General features: G+C 36.3%; 1 protein-coding gene across 7 annotated transcripts in view; it reads left to right on the forward strand.

Annotated features, from left to right (window-relative positions):
• Nucleotides 1-26,861, forward strand: part of LOC123679192 (whirlin) — a 210,712-nt gene that overhangs the window by 59,276 nt on the left and 124,575 nt on the right. For all 7 annotated transcript variants that reach the window (XM_045616624.1, XM_045616626.1, XM_045616627.1 and 4 more), the window contains exons 5-6: nucleotides 18,099-18,320; nucleotides 18,711-18,836. In XM_045616624.1, coding sequence (XP_045472580.1) covers nucleotides 18,099-18,320; nucleotides 18,711-18,836 — 348 coding nt within the window. The remainder of the gene's footprint in view (nucleotides 1-18,098; nucleotides 18,321-18,710; nucleotides 18,837-26,861) is intronic.

A 26,861-nucleotide genomic window follows, 5' to 3' on the forward strand; every position in this document is an offset into this window, starting at 1 on the left:
TTTGTAAGATGTTGCCAACTTTACGAAAACAAAGTAAAAAAAAATTAGGCCGGCAAAGTCACCTCCGTTGGCAAAGTCACATCTCTCTACCGTACCTTGTCATTTCGAACGTTGGCTATCATCACAGCAATCTTGACTTTATCGCCCACATTTCTGAATGATTCGATTGATCAGTAGATCCCTTTTGTTAAATTTCCACATTTAAACATGTGTTTTCCATATGGATCCAATTACTTCGAAGCAGAAGTAATTGCTCGTAAGTTTAATGGTAATCTTTATAAATACAGATTGAAGAATATGCTTTTACTCCTACCTCTTTCTTTTGAGCAAATCCTTTTTTTTTTCATTGATATATGACTCTATACAGGGTGAGTCAATAGTGCTCGATCGGTCGATAACTCCTGTAAATTTTGGGCTCGGAGAATGATTCAAATTTTGACAGAATTGGCAGTACCCTGTGTATAAGCTTAAATTATTTTTGACTCTACAGGTCGGTCGAGTACTGTCGATTCCGTCAAAATTTGAATGATTCTCCTAGCCCAAAATTTAGAGGAGTTATCAACCGATCCAGCACTATTGACTCACCCTGTATATGGAGCTACATATCAATAAAACGAAGGATTTGCTCGAAAGGAAGGGGTAGAAGCAAAAGCATATTCTTCAATCCGTATTAATAAAGATTACCTATAACTTATACTATAACGAACTATTCCTTCTGCTTCGAGGTAATTGGATCTATATGGAAAACACATGTTTAAATGTGGAAATCAGCTGTTCTGATTATTGAGAGTAAGTTTTCTTTCCTGTTAAACAATAATTTAGATTATCCTTTAATTTTCCAATTCATCTGTTTAAGCGTGGATTAGTGAAAGTTGAGAATATGCGAAAGTGAAATCGAATACGAGAAGAACTGTAGATTTTCCAGTTCAACGCAGCGGACTACAATATTGGAAATCGCTGATTCCGCTAGCCGAAATAATTTTCTTTGGTCACTCAAAGAAATAACGTTTTGAAATCTCTGGTTTGTGAGGTTTTACGCTTTTTGTAAAACTTAACGTCTCTTACGTTCACTACATAAACCATATTGCACTACAATCCACAATATACCCTTTTAATTCAACAAATAAACTGCCACTGGTCAGATGTATCATCGTTTGTTTGCTTCAAACTATAAATGAATGGTAACTGTTATCAATAAGCATTTACTCCACCACTAATATCGAAGAACTCCAGAGAAGAATAGTGGAGGTGTCAGCCACGATAACCCCGGAGATGTTGGCACGGGTGACTGAGGAAATCTACCAACGACTCGTGCACTGCACTGCAGTGGATGGACACCAATTTGAACACCTCATGAAATAATCATGACAAGTTATAAATAAAGTAAAATCCACAATAAAATGAAGATTGTTATAAAAATTCCAAGGGCTGAACACTTTACCTTTACCCTATGGACCTATGAGTTTCAAATGGTTTACTTAAAGTCAGAATAAAACATATCCCATCACACTTCAATTGAGCTTTGTAACAGTGAAAATCCTCTCAACTAAAATATCGATTTGAATGATTCAGACGCACCCGGATTTTTGAACAAAAAACGCTGCATAGGGCCCAAAAATGGATGAAGAAAGATTGGTTTCAACCAATTCGAATGTAAAATCTCCCGCTGAATCCAAATTAGCTATAAAAAAAATGGGTTTGCTTTCGAAATTTCGAAGTTGGGCCACATATCTCATGTGAGGCCCTTTTGGGCCCAAAATCTGAGGGGCCCATCGAAATTACTGAATACCCCAGTATCAGAATTCCGATTTTCCACCTGTGCGCGAAGTAAATTCACCGTTTCCTGACTTTTGAACCATCCGGTATACTATCCAACTTAAATGTATTATTTCAGCTTCAATGCTTCTCAGTAGAGCTTCAAACATTTTTATTCTCGCCACATTTTCGAAATTGATGACTGTAATGAATCTTTCGAAAATAATCCTGCCGGACCATTTCCTTAGCGAAATATATCACGGAAAAACCAAAAAATCCTCATTGTGTCGTTCCCTATCATGCTTGAACAGTCCAGACTATCTACCGAACAAAGAACTTGACTAAAAATGGACATCTTCCCTTGGCCTCCTTCCAAATCGTCCCTTTCAATCAACTACATGGATTTTTTTCCGCCGTATCCGCTCTCCAAGGGCGGAGTTTGATGAATTAATGACTGTTTCTTCTGTATTTATTACTCGAGTTCCAATTTCGGTAGAACGCGTTTCCAGTGAAAGTTGGAAACAACAAGAAATGTCAATATATCGATTGGAGGTTGCCTGTTTCTGTTGGAACCTTCGTGACGGATTAGATTATTCCAGTGCAATTATGTGCCGATGAAAGGGTATGGATTTTTGGGGAAAAAATGTTGTAATTCCGGAGAAGTAATCCTATGTAATATATATAGAAAGGGAAACATTAGTGTGGGTGTAAATTGGTTATGACAAATCACAGGCTCGCCTATTTGGTTTGTTGCGAAGTAATCTATTGTGATTTATATATACTTAGAAAATAAAACATTAGTGGGACTCGGAAATATTGCTATAAATTGGTTAGGACAAATCACATCGTTGACGTTATCATCTGGTTTTGATCATTTCAAAAAGTTTCTTCGGAAATTTGATACTAAGAAGTATCTGGAGCGCAAGAAAATGCTATACCTCCTCCCTGGATTCCTTACAGGGTATTGCCTCCTCAGAAAGCACTTCATGAGAATGAGTCTAGTAGAAAACGGGGAGTGCAGATTCAGTGAGGAGGAAGAAGAAACTCCGAAACACCTGATGTCGGAATGATAGTCAACGCGAAAATCTTTGGACAACAGACTTGTAGAAGTGAGGAAATAAACTCTTTGAAGCCCACCCACAACACAGGTACTGGAGTTCTTCAGAACTCTAGAACTGGAGGGCAAGCTGTACACTACGATGACTAACGGCGAGAACAGCTCTGATAGGGGTCACAATAGATCATTAGATTGCAGAATAGATCAGGTGCAATCAATTCCCCCTAAAATCTAAATCGAATTCACAGTTGACGAATTCGTGGTTGAAGTCACTACTGTATAGCTGGCCATCCAATATAAAACTTGAAGTTGCCAGTGTAGGTTTGGTTCTCGTACGACAGAATAAATTTCGGTAATGAGCGAAATCTGCCTAGATTCAGATTTAAGGGTGGTTTTATTGTATCAAGTCATAATGGTTTATTGTTCCTCTTTATTAGTCTTCATAGTCTATAGTTCGTCCTCCATTTCCAGAGTTCTAATGAACTCTAATATCTGGGATGGCTTCAAAGAGGTTACTGACATCTATAAGTCTCTTGTCCAAATTTTTCTTTGGGTTGGCTAGCGATGACAAGGGATTCCGTCACCATGTGATACGGAGTTTCTCCCTCATCCTTGCAGAATCTGTACTCGTCGTTTTCTGCTAGACTCATTTTCATGAGGTGCTTTCTGAGGCGGCAATGCACTATAGGGAATCCAGTGAGGAGGTGAAGCATATTCTCGCTGAGATCCAGATATTTCTTAGATCTCGCATTTTCAATGTTCCGAAGGAACTTTTTGCAACGATGGAGATTTGGCCAGAGTATTTTTTTATCCGTTTTTTCCTTCTCCTGAAGTTTTTTCTTGTAGGTACAATAACCTTTACTACAAAAAGGTTCTGGGCCAATAAAACGAGTTACTGCTTTTTTTCTGGCAAAGTGCGTTGGCCTCTTCATCTCTTTCAATTCCCGAGTGACCTGGATCCTGGATGACTGAACAGTCATTTATCATTCTTGCCTATTTCATTGAGTTTCTTTCTTTCAGCACTTCAATAGAATGGATTATATCATGTGAGCTCAATGCTTTGATTGCAGCCTGACTGTTAGAATGTATCGCTATATCACATTTCTGAGTTTTTTTTTAGGTTCCTTTCCACAAATCTTTCATTGTAAAGGGGTTTATTTTTAGAGCTATAGAACTTTAAATTGCAATAAAACAACGATGGATTATTCGATTGACATGAATTTTATTTATCCGCAAGATTTTAATTATGATTTCTGGCATATGACCGCCACGGCTGGCTCGGATGTAGTCCAATCTGGACATCCAATTTTCGATGACTTTTTCCAACATTTGTGGCCGCATATAGGCAATAACACGGCGAATGTTGTCTTCCAAATGGTCAAGGGTTTGTGGCTTATCCGCATAGACCAATGACTTTACATAGCCCCACAGAAAGTAGTCTAGCGGTGTTAAATCACAAGATCTTGGAGGCCAATTCACAGGTCCAAAACGTGAAACTAGGCGGTCACCAAACGTGTCTTTCAATAAATCGATTGTGGCACGAGCTGTGTGACATATTACGCCGTCTTGTTGAAACCACAGCTCCTGGATATTATGGTTGTTCAATTCAGGAATGAAAAAGTTAGTAATCATGGCTCTATACCTATCACCAGTGACTAATCTCTTAATGTTTACGACAATTGTTTCGCCAACGAACATGGGCCACGAGGTAGAATACTTAGTATTGAAAACTTACGGATCAGTTTGACGCGTCTCAGAAGAATAATGAGACTGAGGCTCCTTCTCGAACGAAGTAGTACGAATTCTAATGAAACCAGTCAATCTTCGCCATTCCTTTCTACGGCTTCATTTCCTCCAACTTTGCATAAACGAAGTCACGGCAATACTATCGATTCGTCCCGCAAAAGATATCAAACACGCGATTAGATGAAATTTACGATGGAGATGGTTTAATCGCTACAGTTATAGTCATTTAACCCGTTTCCTTTTCCCGATAGCGAATCCACTTTTCCGGATGTTTTAAATTTCGTTTTACCAGGGAACCCCGATGTGATTGCTTGGTATTGTACGTCACACCGATGTCGGAATGAAGAATCGATGTGTTCTTGGAATATTTTTAGTATATTGACAAAGGGGGAGAGTCACGAAGGGTTCATGAAGGTATACGACTGAATTTGATGGTTATTGTACCTACTTTATTGTGTATTGGTCAAGATAATAGCGATACTAATTTATAAGGAGATGTTTTTATTGGATTATTTATATTTGGGTTATATTAATACAGAGTATTCACTAATACACATATAATGATATTAATCGTTTATTCTCAAGACAACTAACTCTAGTAAGTCTAAACTCTATCTCAAAAACAAGTACAGTTTACAAGACACAACGGAAGGCCCTGACAGAAGCCAGGTTAGAAGAGACTGTCACTCTAAAGTCTTGTCCCCGACCTTCGCTCTCGACCACCGAAGGTCCATTCTTGTTTTCTCTCTCGATGGCCCTCGATGGCCTCGCCACGCGCAGACTCGTAGCGCCACCGCACGACATGCAATAACACTATCAAGTGTAGGGTTGGTTGTCTCTCTCGTAATCTGTTCGGATGAAGTAATATTCTAACACTCCCTCCCTTCATCGAACTGCAACTAGCATTCTCCACTCTAAGTCTAATCTATAAACAGAACTCAATTAGTTTATACTCTAGTCCCTAGAAATACTCTGAAAACAAAAATTCAATGAGTTAGTATTAAATCATTAGTTTTTGAGTTAATCTCTTATGACCGTCTTATGGTTAAAGGTTTTGTCATTATGTCAGCCACATTCTCGTTGGTTGGAATCCATCTCACTGTGATTTTCTTTTCTTCAACACATTGTTTTATGAAATCACCATGTGTTTCAGCCATATGTCTTCTAAGTCCAGATTTCTCTCTAGGTATTAGGTCGTCATCTAAACGATCATCAAATACCTTTAGTTTGTGATCACCATCTCTCTTGGTGCAGTCTCCAGCGGATTTGTTATCACACCAGACTGTTATAGAAAACATCAGTTTTCCTATCACAAATCTAAGTACCTTGTCAAGAGTTATTAATTCTTGATAGGCATTATTCATGGCTAGGTATTCGGCTCTACAAGTGGACAATGTGACATAGGTTTGATTATGGCTCCTCCAAGCTATTACATCTTCAAACAATCTAATAACATACCTTTCAGTTGATGACAAGTCGGTATGGTCTCTAAATGTTGCATCGGTAAATGCCTCTTAGTATTCAGTTTGAGCGGTGAATTTAAGACTTAAATTCACAGTACCTTTCATATACCTGACGATTCTCTTTACACCTTTCCAATCAGCTTCGGTCGGCTTCATTTGTTTTCTCGTTAAATAGTTAACAGCAAACGTAGTGTCTACCATTTGATGGATACATTAAGCTACCAATCGCTTCTCTATAAGGAACTCTTCATCTCTATAAGGAACTCTTCTCATCTCTATACGGAACTCTTTTCATCTCTAGTTTATCTGAGTCATCTTGTAGCTTCTCTGATTGATTTCTCCTAATCCTATTTTCAATCTGTCTGGTTACCATAGGAGTATTTTGAGCATTGCAGTCATTCATATTTAATCTATCTAATATATTCATGGTATAATTTGATTGATTGATTTATATACCTCTCTTCTCGGTTTCTCTTTATATTTATATCATTTCTCCTCCATGTATATAAACAAGTCCATGTATATCATTCTCTGAACCAAGTTTCTGGATCTCTTCAGTGAATCTCGTATTACATCTCTTTGGACTTATCTTCAGTCCATATAGGGCTTTCTGGAGTTTATATACATAAGATCGTTTGATCTCATTGTCAATGTCTACTCCATCAAGGATCTTCATATAGATCTCCTCTATAGTGCCATTTAAAAAGGCAGGTTTTTACTTCTGATTGACAAGCATGTAAATCATACTTATTTATTATTGCAAATGTAGCTCTAATTACTGGAAGTCTAATGTCATAGATATTTTTGACCTTAAAGCCTCGTATGACTAATCTTACTTTGTATCGTATAAGACCATTTGCCTCTAATTTTCTCTCGAATACCATTTCGAGTCTATAATGTTTGCCTGTTTTACAGATATTTGAAGATACTTTTTATCTACCAATATCCAAACCTTATTTTGTATCATGGAATCAATTTCTTCTTTTATAGCTTTCTTCCATAAGTGGCCTTCTCTAGAATTTATAGCTTCCTTGAATTTAATCGGTTCTCGATTTAATGAAGAAATAAGACAAAAGCTCATATCTTCTTCTCTATCGGTTTTCTCATATTTACCTAAAATAATAATATTAATAGCTGATCTTTATTGATAATGAATTATCCAAAGGCAATCGACCGAGGTCGTTCAGCCCAATTTCTAAAATATTATTCTCTGAGTAATTAAGAAACCTTGCATAGCTTACGTCCTTTACGATTTTCTTTAAGTGTAGCAGGGTATTGGCCTTTTGATCGGCAGTTCCCTTATTTTGGCTCTTTCGAGTTTTTCATCCAATCCCAGTCGATTATATTTTCCTGGGTCTGTAATTTTTCTTTAGTATCATCAAGTTGTTTATTTCTATAAACATCTTTGTAGGCAAGTTTCTTGTTGAATCTCACATGTAACTCGAGCTTGAATGCCACGTCAAGTATCCTGTAGCGGTATAACCCACTAGGACAGCTTTCAGGGCACATTATCCAAATTTCAAGCTGGGTTTTGGAATCTTAATGTATGCGAACATCGCAATACATAATAATACTTACAAATACTTCCAATACATCCAAAATCTCTCAATTTGATCAAAGTGGCATTTTGCATTTGGTGCAAACTTTGTCAACGGTGTTTGATATCTGATAGACTTGTGTGTTCTGTTGTACACATCTATAGATGCATCAATACCAATCTCCCACATACTCTTAGGTAGTCTGGAATCAAAAATGTATGTACGAACCTTCTTTTGGATCGTCGAGTTAAACCTCTCCGCTCTCTCGTTCTCTATATTTTCTCTACTCAGTACTTCTGGGAATTTCCTTTCGGTAAATCTGTACCTTGATCTGACCTGATATAATATACCTTCTCATTTTTCTCCAACAAGTTTCTTGTTGATATTAAGAATTTCTTTAATGCTTCAGCCAACTCATCTTCTCTTTTAATGGATATGCTTTAGCAAGTCTTCAATAGTCTTCTATGTAGACATTAATGAATCTTTACTGACCTGGATGAGATGGTGGTTTAATAAGTTCCATCATGTCAGTGTGTGTCAACTTGTTGTTTCTCAGCTCTCATTCTGTCTCTTTAAAATGTAATTTTTCCATTGTCGATATGATACATACTTCACGTTCTAAGTTTTGGAGTGATTCCAAGTTATCGATCTAAATTACCTCTCTACTGATATGACTGCAATCCCAATTTTTCTTGTTGCTCAGATTGTGTTTCATCTGTTTTGTCAGTTGAAACTTGTGAACTTTCTCTTTAGTTGAAATGATGAGATTATATTACTTCTCCCTCCCAATCGCAGATTCTGGTTCTCCCTCCGAACCTAATAACTCGTTATTGGAATGTGTCTGCGATTGCAAGCTCATCTCATCTTCTTCGCTTATCGTTGCTCGACTCTCTAAAACAATCTCATGATTAATCTTATTGTAAACACTTAGGATTTGGAATTGTCCTCTAAAACAATTTCATTATTAACCTCATTATAAACTCTTAGGACCTGTTCTCTAAAACAGATTCATTATTAATCTTATTGTAAACTCTTAGGACTTGGACATCTAAGTAAATATTGAACCCAGAGTCTGCGAGTTTACGTAAGGGAAGTAAATTCTCAGAAATCTCTTTCTCTGCAAATACGTTTTGCAATTTCTTAGTATTCTCATTTCTAGAATCTAAATATAAGATTAACTCACCCTTACTATCGATTACAATGACTGCTATCTCGTTTTATTCGCTCTCTATACTCATATTTTGACATCTCTCAAAGTTTCTCAAGTCAGACAATCATTTACGATATGGTCTGTTGCTACAGAATCTGCAAAGAAGTTAATGATTGGATCAGGTTTACCTGTTTTAGTTTCTCTATGCTTTATACTTCCAACCCTTCTTGCCTTGGAGCGACCCTCTTTGTTGAATCTCTTAGTCTCTCTCATTCTTCTCTGGTCTACGTGACTTCGTTCTTAGTGTTGAAACTTGGCTTGTTCAACCTACCTCTACTCGATCCTTTAAATTTAACGTTTCGTTCGTGCCACCATTGTTAATGCAATCCTCTTACTTGATTGTCCCACAATCGAAGCAGAATCACTTACTTACTCTGTTGCCTCAAATTGCAATCAGTTGACCAGTGTCTCTCTTTGTTACAACGAAAGCATTTTAATTCAAGTACCCGTTGAACTTTTGGAATCTCCTCTTCAATTTCAGACCTCTTCTCAACCTCTAATCTCTCTGATCTCGTCTAAATTACCTTCTTGGTTTGGGGTCTGTCTCCTGGTCAGATCTGCATCTCGTAACTCAGATATGACTGGTAATGCAGCCTGATAAAGTGCAGATCTTATCTTTTTGAGCAGTTAGCTCAATCACACCTCGAAAGCTTCATACTCTCATACTATCGAGTCGAATCTTTCACAGAAATCATCGACCGATTAGTGTTTCTCCATTTTAGTGGAGTACGAGTGAGCTCTTACCTGAAGTGTGTGTGTCGCATTTGACTTGCACTTCCTGGAGAACCTCAAACCTCTACTTACTTCAACAGAACAGAACAGAAAACTTTCAATATCCTAAGGGATATTGAAAGTTTTCTTTTAATAATTCTCCTCAATTATGTTTATGATAATACCTCATACTCAATTACTTCTCTTGGATTTGTTAGCCTCTGAAAAAGTTTGGTTACTCGTACTTGGCTCTATGACGTCCAACAAATCGTTTGTCAAAAAGCTCTGATCATAGGCTGTCCATCCAGATCTTAAAATTTGAATTCTGCTCTGGGTTTTCTCGCACTCTACATCTCTAAAAATTTAACCTCTTAAAATATTCTCACAACTCTAAATCTCTAAAATTTAATAAAAATTATTCTCTAGTTACCTCTGTAACATGAATTAATTTTTATATACCTGGGTTTTCTAATACTCTTATACTCTCATAACTCTACTCTCTCTAAAATTTAATAAAAAATTATTCTCATAACTGTAGTTACCTCTGTAACATAAATTAATTTTTTTATATACCAGGGTTTTCTAATACTCTTATATTCTCATAACTCTACTCTCTCTAGAGTTTAATAAAAATTATTGTCATAACTCTAGTTACCTCTGTAACATGAATTAATAATTTTTATATACCTGGGTTTTCTAATACTCTTATATTCTCATAACTCTACTCTCTCTAGAGTTTAATAAAAATTATTGTCATAACTCTAGTTACCTCTGTAACATGAATTAATAATTTTTATATACCTGGGTTTTCTAATACTCTTATATTCTCATAACTCTACTCTCTCTATTGTACTCTCTCCATTGTCGACAATTTCTCCTCTCTCAGATCTCTAATTTCTCAAAAGGGGGTTTTGTGTAATGACTCTAAAATTTCTCTAGCATCTCTCATCTACGTATCACTCGTTGATACTTTTCTAGTCAGCTAAGATCAAGGAAATGGGCAATTATTAATTGCATGAAAAACTTACATTGGTTTTGACAATTCTCTCTTTCCTCGTAATGCATGAAACCTGTATCTTCTGCACTTACGGAAATGGTGGAATCGCTATGATAATCCACCAATGGTTTTCCTTGATTTCCTTTGGCTGCCATCTATTTTAGGATTTATGAAACAAAATATTTATATTATGTATCTTAAGATTTTTGTGCATTATATGCTCTCTTAGTACATCTACTACCAGGTATAAGATATAAAATTTTGTTTCGTGCTTCTGAATTGCCTCAGACGCACAGCAATCTGATACAATCCGAAACGGAATTATCAAGTTTTCAAATATCACCACCTCATATTTGTAAACCTTACTACAAAAGCGGTATCACGCACTGCAATGAAAACCTGTTGAGTTAGGTATGGCCATTTTACAAATACGGGATGAATACTTGAATCCTATAATATCCCTAGCTTACAAACAAACAACACAGCACAGCAAGCATTGTATGAAAGAAGCCCTGAAATAATAGTTATCACTAATCTTACCATACTGCAGTTTTTGTAGTTTAGTGAAATAAATAATTCCCCAAATTTTTCATCAATATATACAGGGTGAGTCTTTGACTTGTACATATATTTTAACCGAAGGTTCTTGAGGTCAAAAGAAACACTTTTTTCATTTACCATTTTTTCCGATTCGGCCCTGTTAAAAAGATATAGCCATTTTAAATTTTCAAAATGAGCTAATTCACCCCTGAAAACCGGAACACTGAAGTTTTCTCAAGCATAAGATATACCTCTTGAACCTTAGAAATAAGCTACTAAATTAGAAAAACCATCATAAACTCACGTTTAACATTCCATTTGTTGAACAAAGTAGTGTTTATAATCAAATAAATGAGTTATTCCAATTTCGTTGACGCTAAAGATTAAATATTCTTCTCTTGATTTCTATTTCATTTTCGATAATTATAACGAATTGAGCTCGCTTCCACCCATATTAGCTCTGATACTCATATTCATTCATTCATTATATTTCATTTATATGATATCGTTGTTTATTTTTCGTGCAAGAATTAACCTTAAAATCTCAAATAAATAATATTCATCTATGAAAGATCTAACACAGACTATAATAATCTGTGGTTTTAAGTTTGAATTTCAAATTTCGAGTGATGCCAAATATAAACACAGCAGTTCGGTTCGAATAATCTATGTTCTAAGTTCTAACCTAAAATTTTCATTTACAGTTTACACTGTTATTGTTATAAGATATTTGTTATGAAATGAAGCATTTGATTTGTTCCAACTATCTCATAAAAATATTGAAATGCATCAATATTTTTGAAACCATCAGTATGAAAATATGGAAATATGTAAAATATTCTGGCTCTGTAATCAATGGAAAATGTTAGACTCCACTTGTAATCAAATTTGTTGTTAATGTGTACCTACATTATAGCCAACTTTACTACTTAATTCATCTTGATTTTGGCATTGAAAATAAATGAGAAGTATTCAATGTAAATATCCACAATAGAATATTTGGTTTCTTTCAACTCACCTAATTTGTTTTCACATTAAAACAATTATGGCCCTCTTGGAAGTATGTCAATCATAAGCTCTTAGGATGAATTTATGGAATAGCAAAAGAATAAAAGTATTCAATCTCAATCACATGAAAATTTGTCTAGTATGTACCTAGGCCTAGTAGTATGTTTCGATGTGAGTTTGAATGAGCCGAAGAAGAATACAGTATTGTTCGATAGCAGCAGTCTTTAGTGGGATATTGATTGTTGTCATTATAATGGGACTATTTTGTGAAAACTTTTTTAAACATGGGTTTTATGAATAATCTGGACTTTTCAAAAAGAATGTTGATTTTAGTGAAGTATCTTCTTATTATCAGAGCTGTGCCAAAGCTCAGTGATTTTTAATCAAATCGAGGAGTTGAGGTGAGCTTATTCAAATAACTTCATTTTCAAACTAAGTTGGCTAGTACTTCAATTCTTAAATCTGAGACATGACTTCATAGTAAATATTCATTTCTGTGGTTTTTTTTTTCCACAATAGAACAGAGTTGCATTCAGCCAAAGTACCCAATTTTTTGAATTTCACAGATAATTTTTTTTTTTTAAGATCAAGTTATTCGAAAACGGCGCTTTGTACGAGAAAATATGAAGAATACTTTTATTTTTCAAATTAGCCAAATATTCTTCAATGAACGTTCAAATTACTATTAAGAGTTGGTTTCTTCGAATTTCTGGTATTTTTATGGTATGTTATGTTCATAACAAAGAAACAGAAGAATGTGTATGGAATCTGGTGTTCGGAGAAGATGTATCACATCAAAAAAAAGCTATATTTCAAAAATCATTTCCTTCGATACAACCATTTACGAGATATAGCCGAAAATCACATTTTTTTAACGATTTTCAACAGCCTGTATCTTTTTAACCGGGCCGAATCGGAAAAAATGGTAAAGGAAAAAAGTGTTTCTTTTGACCTCAGGAATCTTGGGTTAAAATATATGTACAAGTCAAAGACTCACCCTGTATAGTCTCAAAAAACATCTCAATCTCTGGATTATGTCTATGGAATGTGAAACATCCAATTTTACATGCTCCAAGCAATGTATGTAGAATCTTCAAATCTACATGATCCAATTCTCTAGGTGTGGTATGTAAATTCTATAATATTATCCAATCTAAAACAGAAAGTATGTTAGCACAATTTCTAAAGTTTACATAATCTCAGGCTCTGAAAGGTTTGAATAAACACTCTAAAATTTCCTCGTGTAAACCTCTCGAATGATGTATGTACATCTCTCAAATTATGACTCTGAAAAATACTCTAAATTCACATAATATTACTTTCTCAAATGATGAATGTGAAATCTCTAAATTTACAAACATCTAAATAAATTTGATACAATGAGTATGCAGAATCTACATCTGCATAATCTAAATCTATAAAACATGTGTATATTAAAATATCTCATTTCTCTAATCTGAATCTCTCATTTAAATCTATAAAACATGTGTATAGCAAAATATCTCGTTTCTCTAAACTGAATCTTAATCATCTAAATCTATAAAACATGTGTATAGCAAAATATCTCGTTTCTCTAAACTGAATCTTAATTATCTAAATCTATAAAACATGTGTATAGCAAAATATCTCGTTTCTCTAAACTGAATCTTAATCATCTAAATCTATAAAACATGTGTATAGCAAAATATCTCGTTTCTCTAAACTGAATCTTAATCATCTAAATCTATAAAACATGTGTATAGCAAAATATCACGTTTCTCTAAACATCAACTGTCAATAACCGTTAAGAATCAAAGTTGATTCCTTGTCTAATAGATAGGTAAACACATTAACCAAATATAGTATATACTGTATAACAGGAATTCTCTATTTCAGGAATGAATATGAAATAAATCATTTCCATTCACCGAACTAACTAAAATATCTCTAGCCTCATAATTAAGTTGAAATTCAACTTACCTCAATATTTTTCTCGTTGTTTATACAACATATTTTGAGAATAATTGTTTACATTGTCGCGCAGTTAAGCGTGCCCTGGAGCCCATAATCTATTGGATTATTTATATTTGGGTTATATAAATACAGAGTATTCACTAATACACATATAATGATATTAATCGTTTATTCTCAAGACAACTAACTCTAGTAAGTCTAAACTCTATCTCAAAAACAAGTACAGTTTACAAGACACAACGGAAGGCCCTGACAGAAGCCAGGTTAGAAGAGACTGTCACTCTAAAGTCTTGTCCCCGACCTTCGCTCTCGACCACCGAAGGTCCATTCTTGTTTTCTCTCTCGATGGCCCTCGATGGCCTCGCCACGCGCAGACTCGTAGCGCCACCGCACGACATGCAATAACACTATCAAGTGTAGGGTTGGTTGTCTCTCTCGTAATCTGTTCGGATGAAGTAATATTCTAACAGTTTTTATATAGCGGTTCAATCCTACTGTTTATTGAATGAATAACTAGATTAGTCAAAATAAGTGTATCGATAATAATACTGTTGGTCTTATTCTTCTTCTTCGCCTTTCGTTATTATTATTATTATTTGAACTGGGGTCGGTTTGGTTCGATAAGCCTTCCGGGAACTGCGACCATGCAGATCTTTTGTTCTCTACCCTACTCATTCATAGAAACCCAGGGAGGTCGTCAATGACGTTAATAAAATTGACAACCTCCTTAGGGGCCTTGGCCGTTACCTCTCTGGTATCCAGGACCGGCTTACCCATATGAATGGTTCTTAGGCCAGCCAGCTCCAGACACTTGCATACCGAGTGTTCGGTTGTTTCTGCTTCCGATCCACAGAGCCTGCAAATCTCGTCTGCTGACTTTCCCATACGGTACAAATGATGTTTGTACCGACAGTGCCCCGTCAGCAGTCCCACCATCACCCGAAGCTCGGCTCGCGACAGCTTCAGGAGCTTTTTGGCGTAGGTAGGTGAAATCTACACGAATTTCTTTGCTTGAACAAGTCTAGGAGTGTTAGTCCAGTGGATTGTCCTGCTGTTCAACCCCCATAGCTGGACCGCAGCTTTATATTGGTCTTTTCCTATCCCACAGAAACGCTCAGGTCCAGCAGGTGTTAACTTTGATGCCCTTTTTTCAAGTTCATCAGCTCTTTCATTTCCTCCAACCCCACAGTGCCCTGGTACCCATAGTGAAGTCACCTTATTTCCTCTGGCCAGTGGCTTTATGGTGTAACGGCACTCCCAAGTCAGCAGAGACCCCTGACAACACGATTCCAGGGATCTCAGTGTGGTTTGGCTGTCCGTGGTGATGTAGATATGCGCCCCCTTGAGGTTCATTTTGAGACACTCCTGGGCGTATACATAAACAGCCATTATCTCTCGCCTTTCGTTAGAACACTGTCAGTTACTTTCCGCTTTTGCCTGTTTCTTGAAACGTAGAGACCCAACTTTCTCGCAATGTTTTAGTTGGTCGTTCTGGTTAGAGATTCAAGGCTAAACTTGATATTCAATCTATTTGACCTGACTTGGGGTCAAGTCAAGTTCAAGTCAACAGGGCCGGCGCGAGAAGTTAATAAATTCTAGTGAATGAAGAATATTGAAATATTCTAATATTTAATTATTCAACAAATGTTTCATACATTCTTGAATGAAAACAAGTCAAAAATATCGAACTACACATTGTAGAAGCGTGAACAACAAAATTCAACTTTTATAATATAATGTGTATAAGAGATCTTAATAATACAGATAACCTATCACACCACAAGATACAAAAGGCGGTAGGGCATGCAAAATTTGAAACTAATTGGGACTACAAATCTACTTGGAATGAATGCACTAGATGAAAAATAGTCGAGTCAGCGATGGAATGTGGTTAATAACACAATAAAGATTGAAGAAAAACGCGGTAACTAATATATTTCCCATGTAGAATAACACGACAATTTCTCTTGAAGAAAAATTATCCATACACGATGATTTTTTACAAAAATTCCTTAAAGGTTCGTAACATGTAACCACAAAAAATTAACCGTTTCAACACCTCGTTCGAATTGAAAGAACATTTTCAACACCTTCCTCCAAGTCAAACATTATCCGTTAATGTCTACACGAGATGGGGGTACTCTATTTCGAATTGGTATTTTTACAACCGTTTCCTTTTTATAGTAAGAACGTGCCTCATTTAGTATCTTCGTTTCATCTTGAGGGAACGGCATGTTTAAATATACTGCAGTTAATTCACGAATGTGGCACGTACTTCGTTGAGGAAATTATTATTGCATGTCGATGGTTTTCTGACCATTTGTTTCGTTTTTTATCTATTGATACACATGCAACTTATATTGTGATACTAGAAATAATGTGAAAAAGGTTTGAAAAATTTGGTCTTGAGAGGGATTACCATCATGTGGCTTTCCACGTATCAGTCAAACTTTTGTACCCATTACCCATTAACTTTGTACGGTGTACGGAGTTGTACCGGGTTTTTCACCATAATTTGATCCCCCCTTTAACTTTGTTACTAAAAAAGGTACAAAAAAATGTTTTTCACTAAAGTTTCACGAAATCGACTAGTATTTTTTAAAATGATTTCACAAAACGAAATATATACAGAGTGGGCCACATATTGATAGCAACTTCATTTTTTCAAATGGAACACCCTGCATATTTTTCTATATTTGACTAGCTCTTTTTTCCCTGATTTCGAATATATAACATATGTTTGGCCTATCTCTCTCATTCTGAGTATCACAGAGTTTCAAATTTTAAGAATCACCTGGCATGCTCAGTAATCAGTTTTCAAATGGTAGGCTGCGATAACTCAAAATGCTCATTTTTGGGTTATCTCGTTGGCAATTTGACATATCATATCGTTGCCAACGGGATAACTCAAAAAAGGGCATTTTGAGTTATCGCAGCCTACCACTTGAAAACTGATTACCGAGCTGATTACTGAGCATGCCAGGTGGTTCTTAAAATGCCCTTTTTTGAGTTATCTCGTGGGCAATTTGACTCTATGTCATATCGTTGCCAACAAGATAACTCAAAAAACGGCATTTTGAGTTATCACAGCCTACCACTTGAAAACTGATTACTGACTACTGAGCATGCCAGGTGGTTCTTAAAATGCCCTCTTTTGAGTTATCTCGAGGGCAATTTGACTATATGTCATATCGTTGCAACAAGATAACTCAAAAAAGGGCATTTTGAGTTATCGCAGCCTACCACTTGAAAACTGATTACTGAGCATGCCAGGAGGTTCTTAAAATTTGAAACTCTGTGGTACTCAGAATAAGAGAGATAGGCCAAACATATGTTATCAATTCGAAATCAGGGGAAAAAGAAATAGTCAAATATAGAAAAATATACAGGGTGTTCCATTTGAAAAAATGAAGTTGCAATCAATATGTGGCCCACTCTGTATATATTTCGTTCTGTGAAATCATTTCAAAAAACACTAGTCGATATCGTGAAACTTTTGTAGAAAACATTTTTTTGTACCTCTTTTAGTAACAAAGTTAAAGGGGGGGTCAAATTATGGTAAAAACCCGGTACATTCACTTTATCTTTTTTCTCTTCACGATGTATATAAATAAAAGGCAGCACTGTACGTTGGTCGATTATTTTTCCATATAGACATAGTTTTACTTCTTTTGTAATGAGTTTTTGTAGGTTTTATTTCACGAATATTTTGAAGTTATAACAGTGCTTTGTACATTGAACATATTTTGAATTCTTCCGCAAAAAACGAAAAGTCACAAATATTTTTCTATTCGCAAATTAAAAATATTGTCATTCTACAATGTAAATTATCGTTCAAAGATTTTATGTGCAAACTCCATAAAATCGGTGGTTCGAAGAGGAAAAACTCTTCAATTATATTGTGCCTAATGTTTCATCTCCGAGCAAGTAATAACACACACTGGCAAAATTAAGAGAACAGACAAAATTTCAAAGTTATAAATGAAAAAGATAAAATGGTGTACGCCAAAATTATATGGTTTCATTGGCCAGATCATTCAACACTCATAATTAAAAAATTCAAAAACGCAAGGATGGATTTTATCAAAAGTAAATATATAAAATTTTGATTACATTGCAGATGCTGAAATCGTGTAAGACCCTCAGCATGACTGTACGTTCACCTACGATGCCTTCAGGACTCAGTGGTGGTGCACCTTGGCAGATGAGACAGACGTGCTCTTGGATGGACCGTCATGGGAGACCAGTGTCTCCGCCACTGGAGTATCGGAGAGGGGGACAGGTGCCCCCTCAACGTTACGGTTACGGACGGACGTCGAGCAAAGACAGGAGCGTTAGAAGGGTAGGTCAAGGAAGTTATAAAATTCCAACAGTTTTCAACACAAGAAAGAACAAAATGTTTTGTTATTCCTGTCTTGCTAAGATGATTTATTTAGGAAGACTGATTGTTATTATCTTCAATTATTCCATAAGCCCAATGTGTCAATTGTTTCTATACTTTTAACCTTCGATTATGGGAGAAGCAGTTCCTCGATATACGGTGAACGTTCAGCTTCCTCGGTAGCTCAGTTGGTGAGAGCACTGGTCTAGTGATTCAGAGGTTGCGGTTTCGAGTCCCGCTCGAGGAGGTACTTTTTTCGGAATTGAAAAATTGTCTGCTATGCCATGTTATATTATTCTCATTATTATTGTTTTTATTATTCATCAATTTCAATATTACTTTTTTTTACAGGTGGATCTTTGTATCGAACCTGGTCAAAGTTTGGGTTTGATGATAAGAGGAGGGGTTGAATACAACTTAGGTATTTTCATAACTGGAGTCGATAAGGATTCCGTAGCAGATAGAGCTGGACTTATGGTGAGAAAAAATTGGATTTATTGAAATTTGCTTTTATTTAACTAAGATATCGACCAATCACTTACCAAAAATACCAAAAAATATCGTCTGATAACGTGTCAATTAACAATTACTCATCATCTTCCACATGATTAAATCTTCCAGTTACCCATATAATGTAGCATAAATTTGAAATTTAAAGTTGCAAAATGGCGGATGCACAGGGTGTTCCAACGAAAATTCGATTTGGAATTTATCTCGAGAATATTTTTCGTATCCGGCACATTTCGAAAGAACAGTAAGTACACTTCCACTATTTTACCTGTCATTTCGATGAAAATTTTGAAATGAAATTTAAGGATCAGTTAGTACTCGATAAGATCTTCAAAATAAGGTTTCAATGGGTTGTACTCACCCCCCCTAGGTGGGTTGCAGTGACGGGGAAAAATTGTTCCCCCTCGAATGAGAAAATAGATATGTTAAGTTTTCGTTGGACCACACTTTATGAGTTGTTGAAAAAAAGGCTCATAATCATGGGTGAGCAAACACTCTGTGTTCAATATACATGTGGGATCCAAATTCTTAACACCCGACTGAATGATACGCTACTGACTTTACGAAACGAGAACTACACGATCGACCCTAAAAGGTTGGACCATGCAGATTTATCGATATAGGGAGACGTAAGGGGAAGAGGTACTTGAGACTTACAGACCAACGAGGGTGGAATTCGACGTAAGAGAGTGGACGGACATAGTTAGGATTCGACGTTAGAGATTAGACGAAAAAGGTTAAGGAATTCGACGTGATAGACGCATAGAGTTCGACGTAAAATAGTAGACGCAGCGAGTTAGATAATTCGACGTTAGATATAGACGGATCAACGCGAATAATCAGACAATTAGACGATTAAGAATCATACGAAATAAAATAACTTCGATAGTTCTATAGACGAAAGTTCAGTAGCTGTACATTCAATTGAAGTTGAATTGTACATTGTGTAAATAAACAATAGTTAAGTTCCGGCGGCCTTTTATATAAACCCCTAGACAACGATATAAAAACCCTACATACAGGTTGATTTTTTAAATCGTTATACAATTTCTATGAATCATTTCCACAGATCGATAGAATGAACTCCAAAACTAATATTTAATTTTTTCATCACCTCTTGCTAATTGGATATTATGATAATTTGTAATTCTCTGAGGATTTCTAGAGAACTATTCGATTTTTTTTCTCCGAATCCGTAGCAGAAAAAAAAACTACAAGGACTAAAAAGTTAAGTACTAGATCAAACATTCTTTTGAAGTACCAATGGTCTACCAAAAAAGAATTCTGGAGGTAAATAGCGGGCACTGTTCTAAAAAATATATCACCTTGTTCATTTATAATAAAAATTTGATATTGTATCTCGAAAACGAAGCGTTTGCTGCCAGTGTTTATAGGACTAAGAAGTAGAGACCGACACGAAACTGAAAGTGGTTAAGAAGCTTTCTCTTCCTTCCAAAGGTTCGAAAGAAAATAATGCTGTATTAAATTGTTTTTGAACCAACATTCAGACGTAATTAAAGCATTCCCTGATTTTTTTAAAAATTTATCATATTTATGAATTAATTGGAGTGGATGATATTACAAAATTAAAGAATCTAGTGATCATGTCTTTCTTGACAATTTGCGAATATTAGTTGCTTGAAAAGGTCTAAGAGAGAGAAATAGCAGATGAACAACATCAATGAATTTTTTAACTAAGAAGCACCAAAAATACGGAATATAACAGGCAAATAAGTTTTCAAAATTCTACTATTATAATAAGTTTTAATCTTTTTCGAGAGTTTCATATTTATCATCTTCATATTTAGGTAATACACCACTCCCAGTCACCTAGTAATACCTTCATTGCAAAATTTGCAATGACAATATCCTTTGTTGAATCTGAAACGTCACAGAAGCACTCTGCATTAATCCGAATGCACATATCTGAAATTTCCCCGCTCTCATTGTTTCCTAATACGCTTCCCTTCCCTCCCTGCAAACACAAAATGAACGCAAACCCAACTAATATCCGAACGTATACCCACTCCAGATGTTATTCATCATTATTCAAATCCAGCGCTTCGCCTCGGCTTCCCCGAATTGAACATCCACGGAAGAAAAATCCAACAATACCCCTACCAATTAACGCTCCTTCAGTAAACAGCTCCTGGCTAACAGCCACGTCTCATCCCTTCGCTATCCTCACATCTACAAAACTCATCTCGGTCCTCGGACAACAAAGAAAAACCGAAATAGAGATCGATCCGACGACGGAGGCCCTGCATAAAACGACGTAGGGCCTGCTTGCTAAAAATGTGTGTTAAGGTCATAATCGATCAGATCGGCCGATATTCCCAGCCTTAAAGGCACCGTGAGCTTTTGACACAGTGCCGTATCCGGGAAATCTGCATTCAACATGGAAATAATATTTTCGATGAGAAAAGTTGAAAGTTAGAGTTGGTTAAATTCAAAACATAAATATGAACGTGGTATTGCCCAGCCATCTGCTGCTGTGCCTGAAGTGGCTCTCTCTTGTAACAAAGTTTCAAGAAGTATCGTGGTGATTATTTTTTCACATAATTTATCCTTTCTCTTTCCTTTCCTTTCTTTCTTCCTCTATACTCCCGCAGTGTTTGAGTGTTATCAGCAGTTCTTAATTTCCTCAGTTAATCTCTACTGAAGCGTATTTTCTTCTTCTTCATCTTAATTGTTTGTGAAAACCGCTCGTATCCTCAGTGGATGTAGACACCCAGGAGTCAATTGGTCTTCTAGAATTTGGGATTTCGTCTTGGGCGATCTTCCAATATAGCCGTCGTGCTCTTGCCCATTTGACTATTCTTTGAATTGGGCATTCTTCTCAAATGACTTTGTTTCTCTTCCTTTCCCTCAGCATCTATCCAGATATGATTTTTAATATTTTCATTTTTTGTTGTTTTTTGTTTTTGTTGTTGTTATAAGGATATACTTAGTTCTTTTGTTGTCCGCTCGGGTTTCTATGGCGTATGCCATGATAGGCCGAACACAAGCTTTTTAAATCCTGGTTTTGAATGTTTACTTATATATTTGTTGTTGAATATGACGTCGCAAAGTTCACCTGCCACCTTTATTTGCCTGATCACGAACTTTGTTCTATTTTGGTTCGAAGATATCTGAACGTCGAGATAACTGTATGTCATAGATATAATTGAAAAATGTGTATGAATCCTATTCTACATCAAATCGAAAAATACACGGAGTGTTCCTTTCAAAAGAAAGCAAAAGTTATGTTCGAAATGTTACGAACTGAACAATATTTTTCGACCATCGTAACTTCAAGGTATGAGAAAGAATATAAGAAATATTACAAATCTGTCTATTAAACGTCCTTGAAGAGATTGTCTTTTCAAATCTATTATGTGTTCAACTTTGATCCGCCGTTTGCAATAGATGATTGTAGTGGTAAGTGGTAGTCAAAAGAAATAGTTCGTAGATGTCATCCAATAAGTTAAAGTATTTGTGAACATAACGCCATCGAAGTATTAGTCGATTTGTGTTTGCATCATAGAGTTTTTTTTCTGCTTTAATATGAAGAAATATGCGGCTAAGGGTCATCGAATGCTCTCAAATACTTATAGCGAAGAAGCTATTAGTGAAAAAACTGCCTACAATGGTTTCAATGCTTCAAGAAGAAGAAGGTTTTCGAAGATGCAGAATTGGAGGCATTACTTGATAAAGATTCGTGTCAAACGCAACAAGAATTGGCAGGATCATGGGAAGTGACGCAACAAGCCATTTCAAATTGCCTGATATTCATAAAAATGCCGTACTAGTTGAAGCCGAGATATGTTGAACGGCGTTTGTTTGCTTGTGAACAGCTGCTCGCAAGGAAAAGACGGAAAGGATATCTGCATCGCATTGTGACTGGGGACGAAAAATTGGTTCATTACGGTATTCCAAGCTCAGAAAATCATGGGGATATCTCGGTCATGCTTTCACGTTGACGGCCAAACCGAATATTCACGGTTCCAAGGTTATGCTCAGTATTTGGTGGCGTAATGTATTATGATTAGTTAAAACCGACTGAAACAGTCTAGGTAATCGTTATCGAACACAATTAATGCGTTTGAGCCGATCATTGAAAGATAAACGGCCGCAATACAACAAGAGTCATGATAAAGTGAATTTACAGCATAACTATGCTCGACCACATGTTTCTAAAGTGGTCTAGACATACTTGGAAACGTTGAAAGTCCTACCCCAAAGGCCGTATTCACTTGGACTGTCACTTGTTTCGATCAATGACACACGGGTTGGCTGACCAGCACTTCCGGTCTTCCGAAGAAAAGAGAAATTGTATCGATTCGTGCATCGCTTCAAAAGATGACCAGTTTTTTCAACGCGGGATTGCCCGAAAGATGGGAGAAAGTAGTGGCCAGCGATGCACAATACTTTGAATCATAAATGTATAACAAGCTTTTCACAATAAAGCCTCGAATTTCGGAAAACAATCGGTGGAAGCCTAGGTATTATTGTTACGTTGTGGATTTTTACGGTACGAATCTGCAAAAAGATGGACTTTTCAGTACGGAACATTTCAACCTGTTTTGAAACCCAAGAATTTCCATGATTTTATTATATTTCAAACCATATTTTTTCAACTATTTAAAGAACTGTATCCCAAATATGTAGTTAGTTACCATACTCACCTGATGAAGTCATGTTATCATGACGAAACAATTGTTGTGAAAATAAATATATAAAGCGGAAATAAGTTATTTTACTTTTTAATCATCAAGATGAATTTCCGACAAGTAAAGACTGAGACAATCAAACACTTGATTTCGAATATAACTTTCGCTTTCTCTTGAAAGTAACACTCCGTATATTTTTCGAATGTGATATAAAATAAGGTGAGCAAAAGAATTACTAAACATTTTTTAATGTAGATCGCTAAGGCGATTTGTAACTTTTTTCGAATGGTTGAACTTGAAATTTTAAGTAGCTGGAACACACTGTATAATTGACCAAATGTAACAACACCAATAGTATTTTATATTATTGACTGTTAACATCTTGATTAAGAATAGTGATGATTATTCAGGTTGATGTTTTGTATTGTTCAACAGAGAACAAAGGAGAGTTTTCAGGGGCCTTTAGCGCCAAAACTAGCCTGAAGAAAAACTTGTGCCCACTGAACTTTTTGTTTGCAATGACTTGGACTAAAACATGTCAAAAATTCATCCAGTTCGACAGAGGGCCACTTTCTCTAATAAAGTTTGCGTCATCCTTTTCCTTCAAAAATTCAATCGCATCCTAGTTCCGGACCTGATCTGCTTTCATCTGGAAACTCCAAGCTGGAAATGGTGGACGCCCGTTCATCCGATAAATTCGTTGTACGACTGCTTTTCGGCCTTTTTTTTCACACACCATACTTTCGCTTAGCGTAAACAGAAAAGGCTCGTGTAGCCTATTTTTAGGTCACGTATGGCAGAAGGCTGAAGGGACGGCGAACGTGAGAGATAGTGCTGTGGATGAGCGAACATCGCAAAATGTTGAATCTGCTCTATTCCAATCTTTGATCAATTGGAGCAGATCTGAATCGGTTCACATGAACACTCGCGCAGTGGGGGGTTGTTTGTTTGGGACGGACCGTAACTGGATCAGAGCTAAGATAACAGAGGCAATGATTCGCTTATAATGAATAGAACAACGCTTTATCGTAACTTGATATAGGGGAGAGAGAGAGAGATGTGAGGTTTTCGAAACTGTGAGGATATAGAGTTAATATCGCAGTAACTCCATGCGGATTAGCTCGATCTGAGGAAGTGGTAATTCACATTAGGTTGAATTGTTTATGGGAATATATACTAACTGACAAAGAAACTGTAACATGAAAAAGAAAGATAGTATACCAAGTAGTAAATGATTGAAATTTAGAGAAAAAAATCGTGAAGGTTTTTTCATGTAAACAATTTTTATTACTTAAATATTGAAGTCGTTTTTTGCAAGTTTTTTAAATTCTTCAACAAACCAGCTGTTTGAGGAGATCCAAAGTCGATGTTCAGTTGTTGTAATGCCTAGAGCACGTTTACGCGGAATTTATCGCCAACTAAGTGAATTTGAAAGAATTATTGGTCTACAGGAGGCGGGGTTGTCATTTCCAGAAATCGCTAACCGTACCAACAGAAATCCAACTAATGTTAGGAGATGTTGTCATGCGTGGTTTGATAATGCCCAAAATCGCAGAAGAGTAGGCACCGGACGTCAAAGGGGCACAAATGAAGTTCAAGATCGACGTCTAAGACTTATGGCCATTAGAGACCGACTTACGACAACTCGATCTTTGGCTGATGAGAGGTTAGAAGAGCAAGACCATCCTGTAACTGTCCGAACGGTTTACCGCCAGATAAGGTCTTTTAGACTGCAGCATTATCAACTCCATCTTGTTTACCTTTGACGGTTGAGAATCTCCGGCAACGATTACAGTGGTGCAAAAAAGTCAACATTGGAATGTGGAATGCCATCAGGTCGTCTTTTCTGATGAATCTCGATTCTCCTTGGGTGCACATGATGGCCGAAGAAGGGTTAGACGACGTCGGGGAGAAAGACGTGAATCTCAGTTTGATGTTGAGCGTCAACTACACCGGACAGTAGGCATTATGGTATGGGATGCTATTGCACATGCAAGTAGGTCAGCTTTAGTCTTTATTCGAGGTAACATGACAGCGCTGCTTTCCTTTCAAGAAATAGTGGAGCTCGAGAATCTAATATTTCTGCAAGATAATGCCCGACCTTATGTTGCCAAAGTTAGTTTGAACTTTTTCGGAGCGACACATGTGAATCTTTTAACATGGCCACCCAGAGCCCCCGATCTTTCGCCCATAGAGCATGTTTGGGACATCATGGGTAGAAAGCATGGAAATTTACCCCAGCCCTCACGGACTTTGGCGGCTCTGAGACATGGAGTAGCTTGGGATAGTATCCCTCAAGAAGAAATAGATCATCTTATTGCATCAATGTAGAGACGTGTTCGAAAGTGTATAGATAATCGTGGTGGACAAACATATTATTAACAAATTTATCAAAAAAAAATTGTAAACCTTTCGTTTTTTTCTTCAAATTTCAATCATTTACTTCTTGTTATACTATCTATGTTTTATCAAAAAAAAAACGAAATTTAAACAGCTCCTTCTGGATGTTGCAGTTACTTTGTCAGTTTGTATATTTCTTAGTTCGAAACCTTCTGAAAAGGTGAGCGTGAAAGTACTCACTATCGATTCTTGGGTGGTTAAAGTAATTTTGGGATACAGTACAGAATTCAACCAAAACTGGTTAATACGTTCATCATTTAAACTAGAGTAATATGGTAAATATCAATAAATCAATCAGTCTTTTCCACGTATGCGGAGCACCTTAAGTAGATTGGTTTATTCATGCATTTTAGCTTTTCCATAGAAATATCGATTGCAAAGCATTGATTTCACGATAATACATTCCATTCTAGTAGGAGTTTAAGCCAATTATTCCTATAAAGCTATCTGCGTCAAATTACGTCTGAAATTATATATTTAGGTTTTCACTCACCCAAATTGCTCTCATTACGCCGATACAATTTATTCTACATCATTTGACATATCGACCGCTTCAAACTGCAGTGTAACAACCGTGAAACAACGGCAGGGATATTTCATCAACGCAGAATTTAATCTACTTGAAACCGTAATCGAATCCCAGATTCGGATCAATTTTCAAATTAGGGCAAAATAATATAATCTGGATATCACAGTCTATTATGCAGAGCTTTTATTATTTCAACTCCAAAAATATAATTGGTGAGGCTCGTTAATCTAGCTGGTTGTTTGTATGATTCGTCAACATCAGCAAACTTAAGCGTTCTAATAGAAATGTTAGAAGATCACAAGTTTAATAAAGTAACCTGTTCAGTTGAATGCAAATGCAATGGTTGAAGAAGTTGATTTGAAGTGCCTTGCCAGCAGTCTCACCATTTTTAAAGCTCAGCTCGTGGATCTT

Source organism: Harmonia axyridis, chromosome 4 (assembly GCF_914767665.1).
Source record: "Harmonia axyridis chromosome 4, icHarAxyr1.1, whole genome shotgun sequence".
Lineage (NCBI taxonomy): Eukaryota > Metazoa > Arthropoda > Insecta > Coleoptera > Coccinellidae > Harmonia > Harmonia axyridis.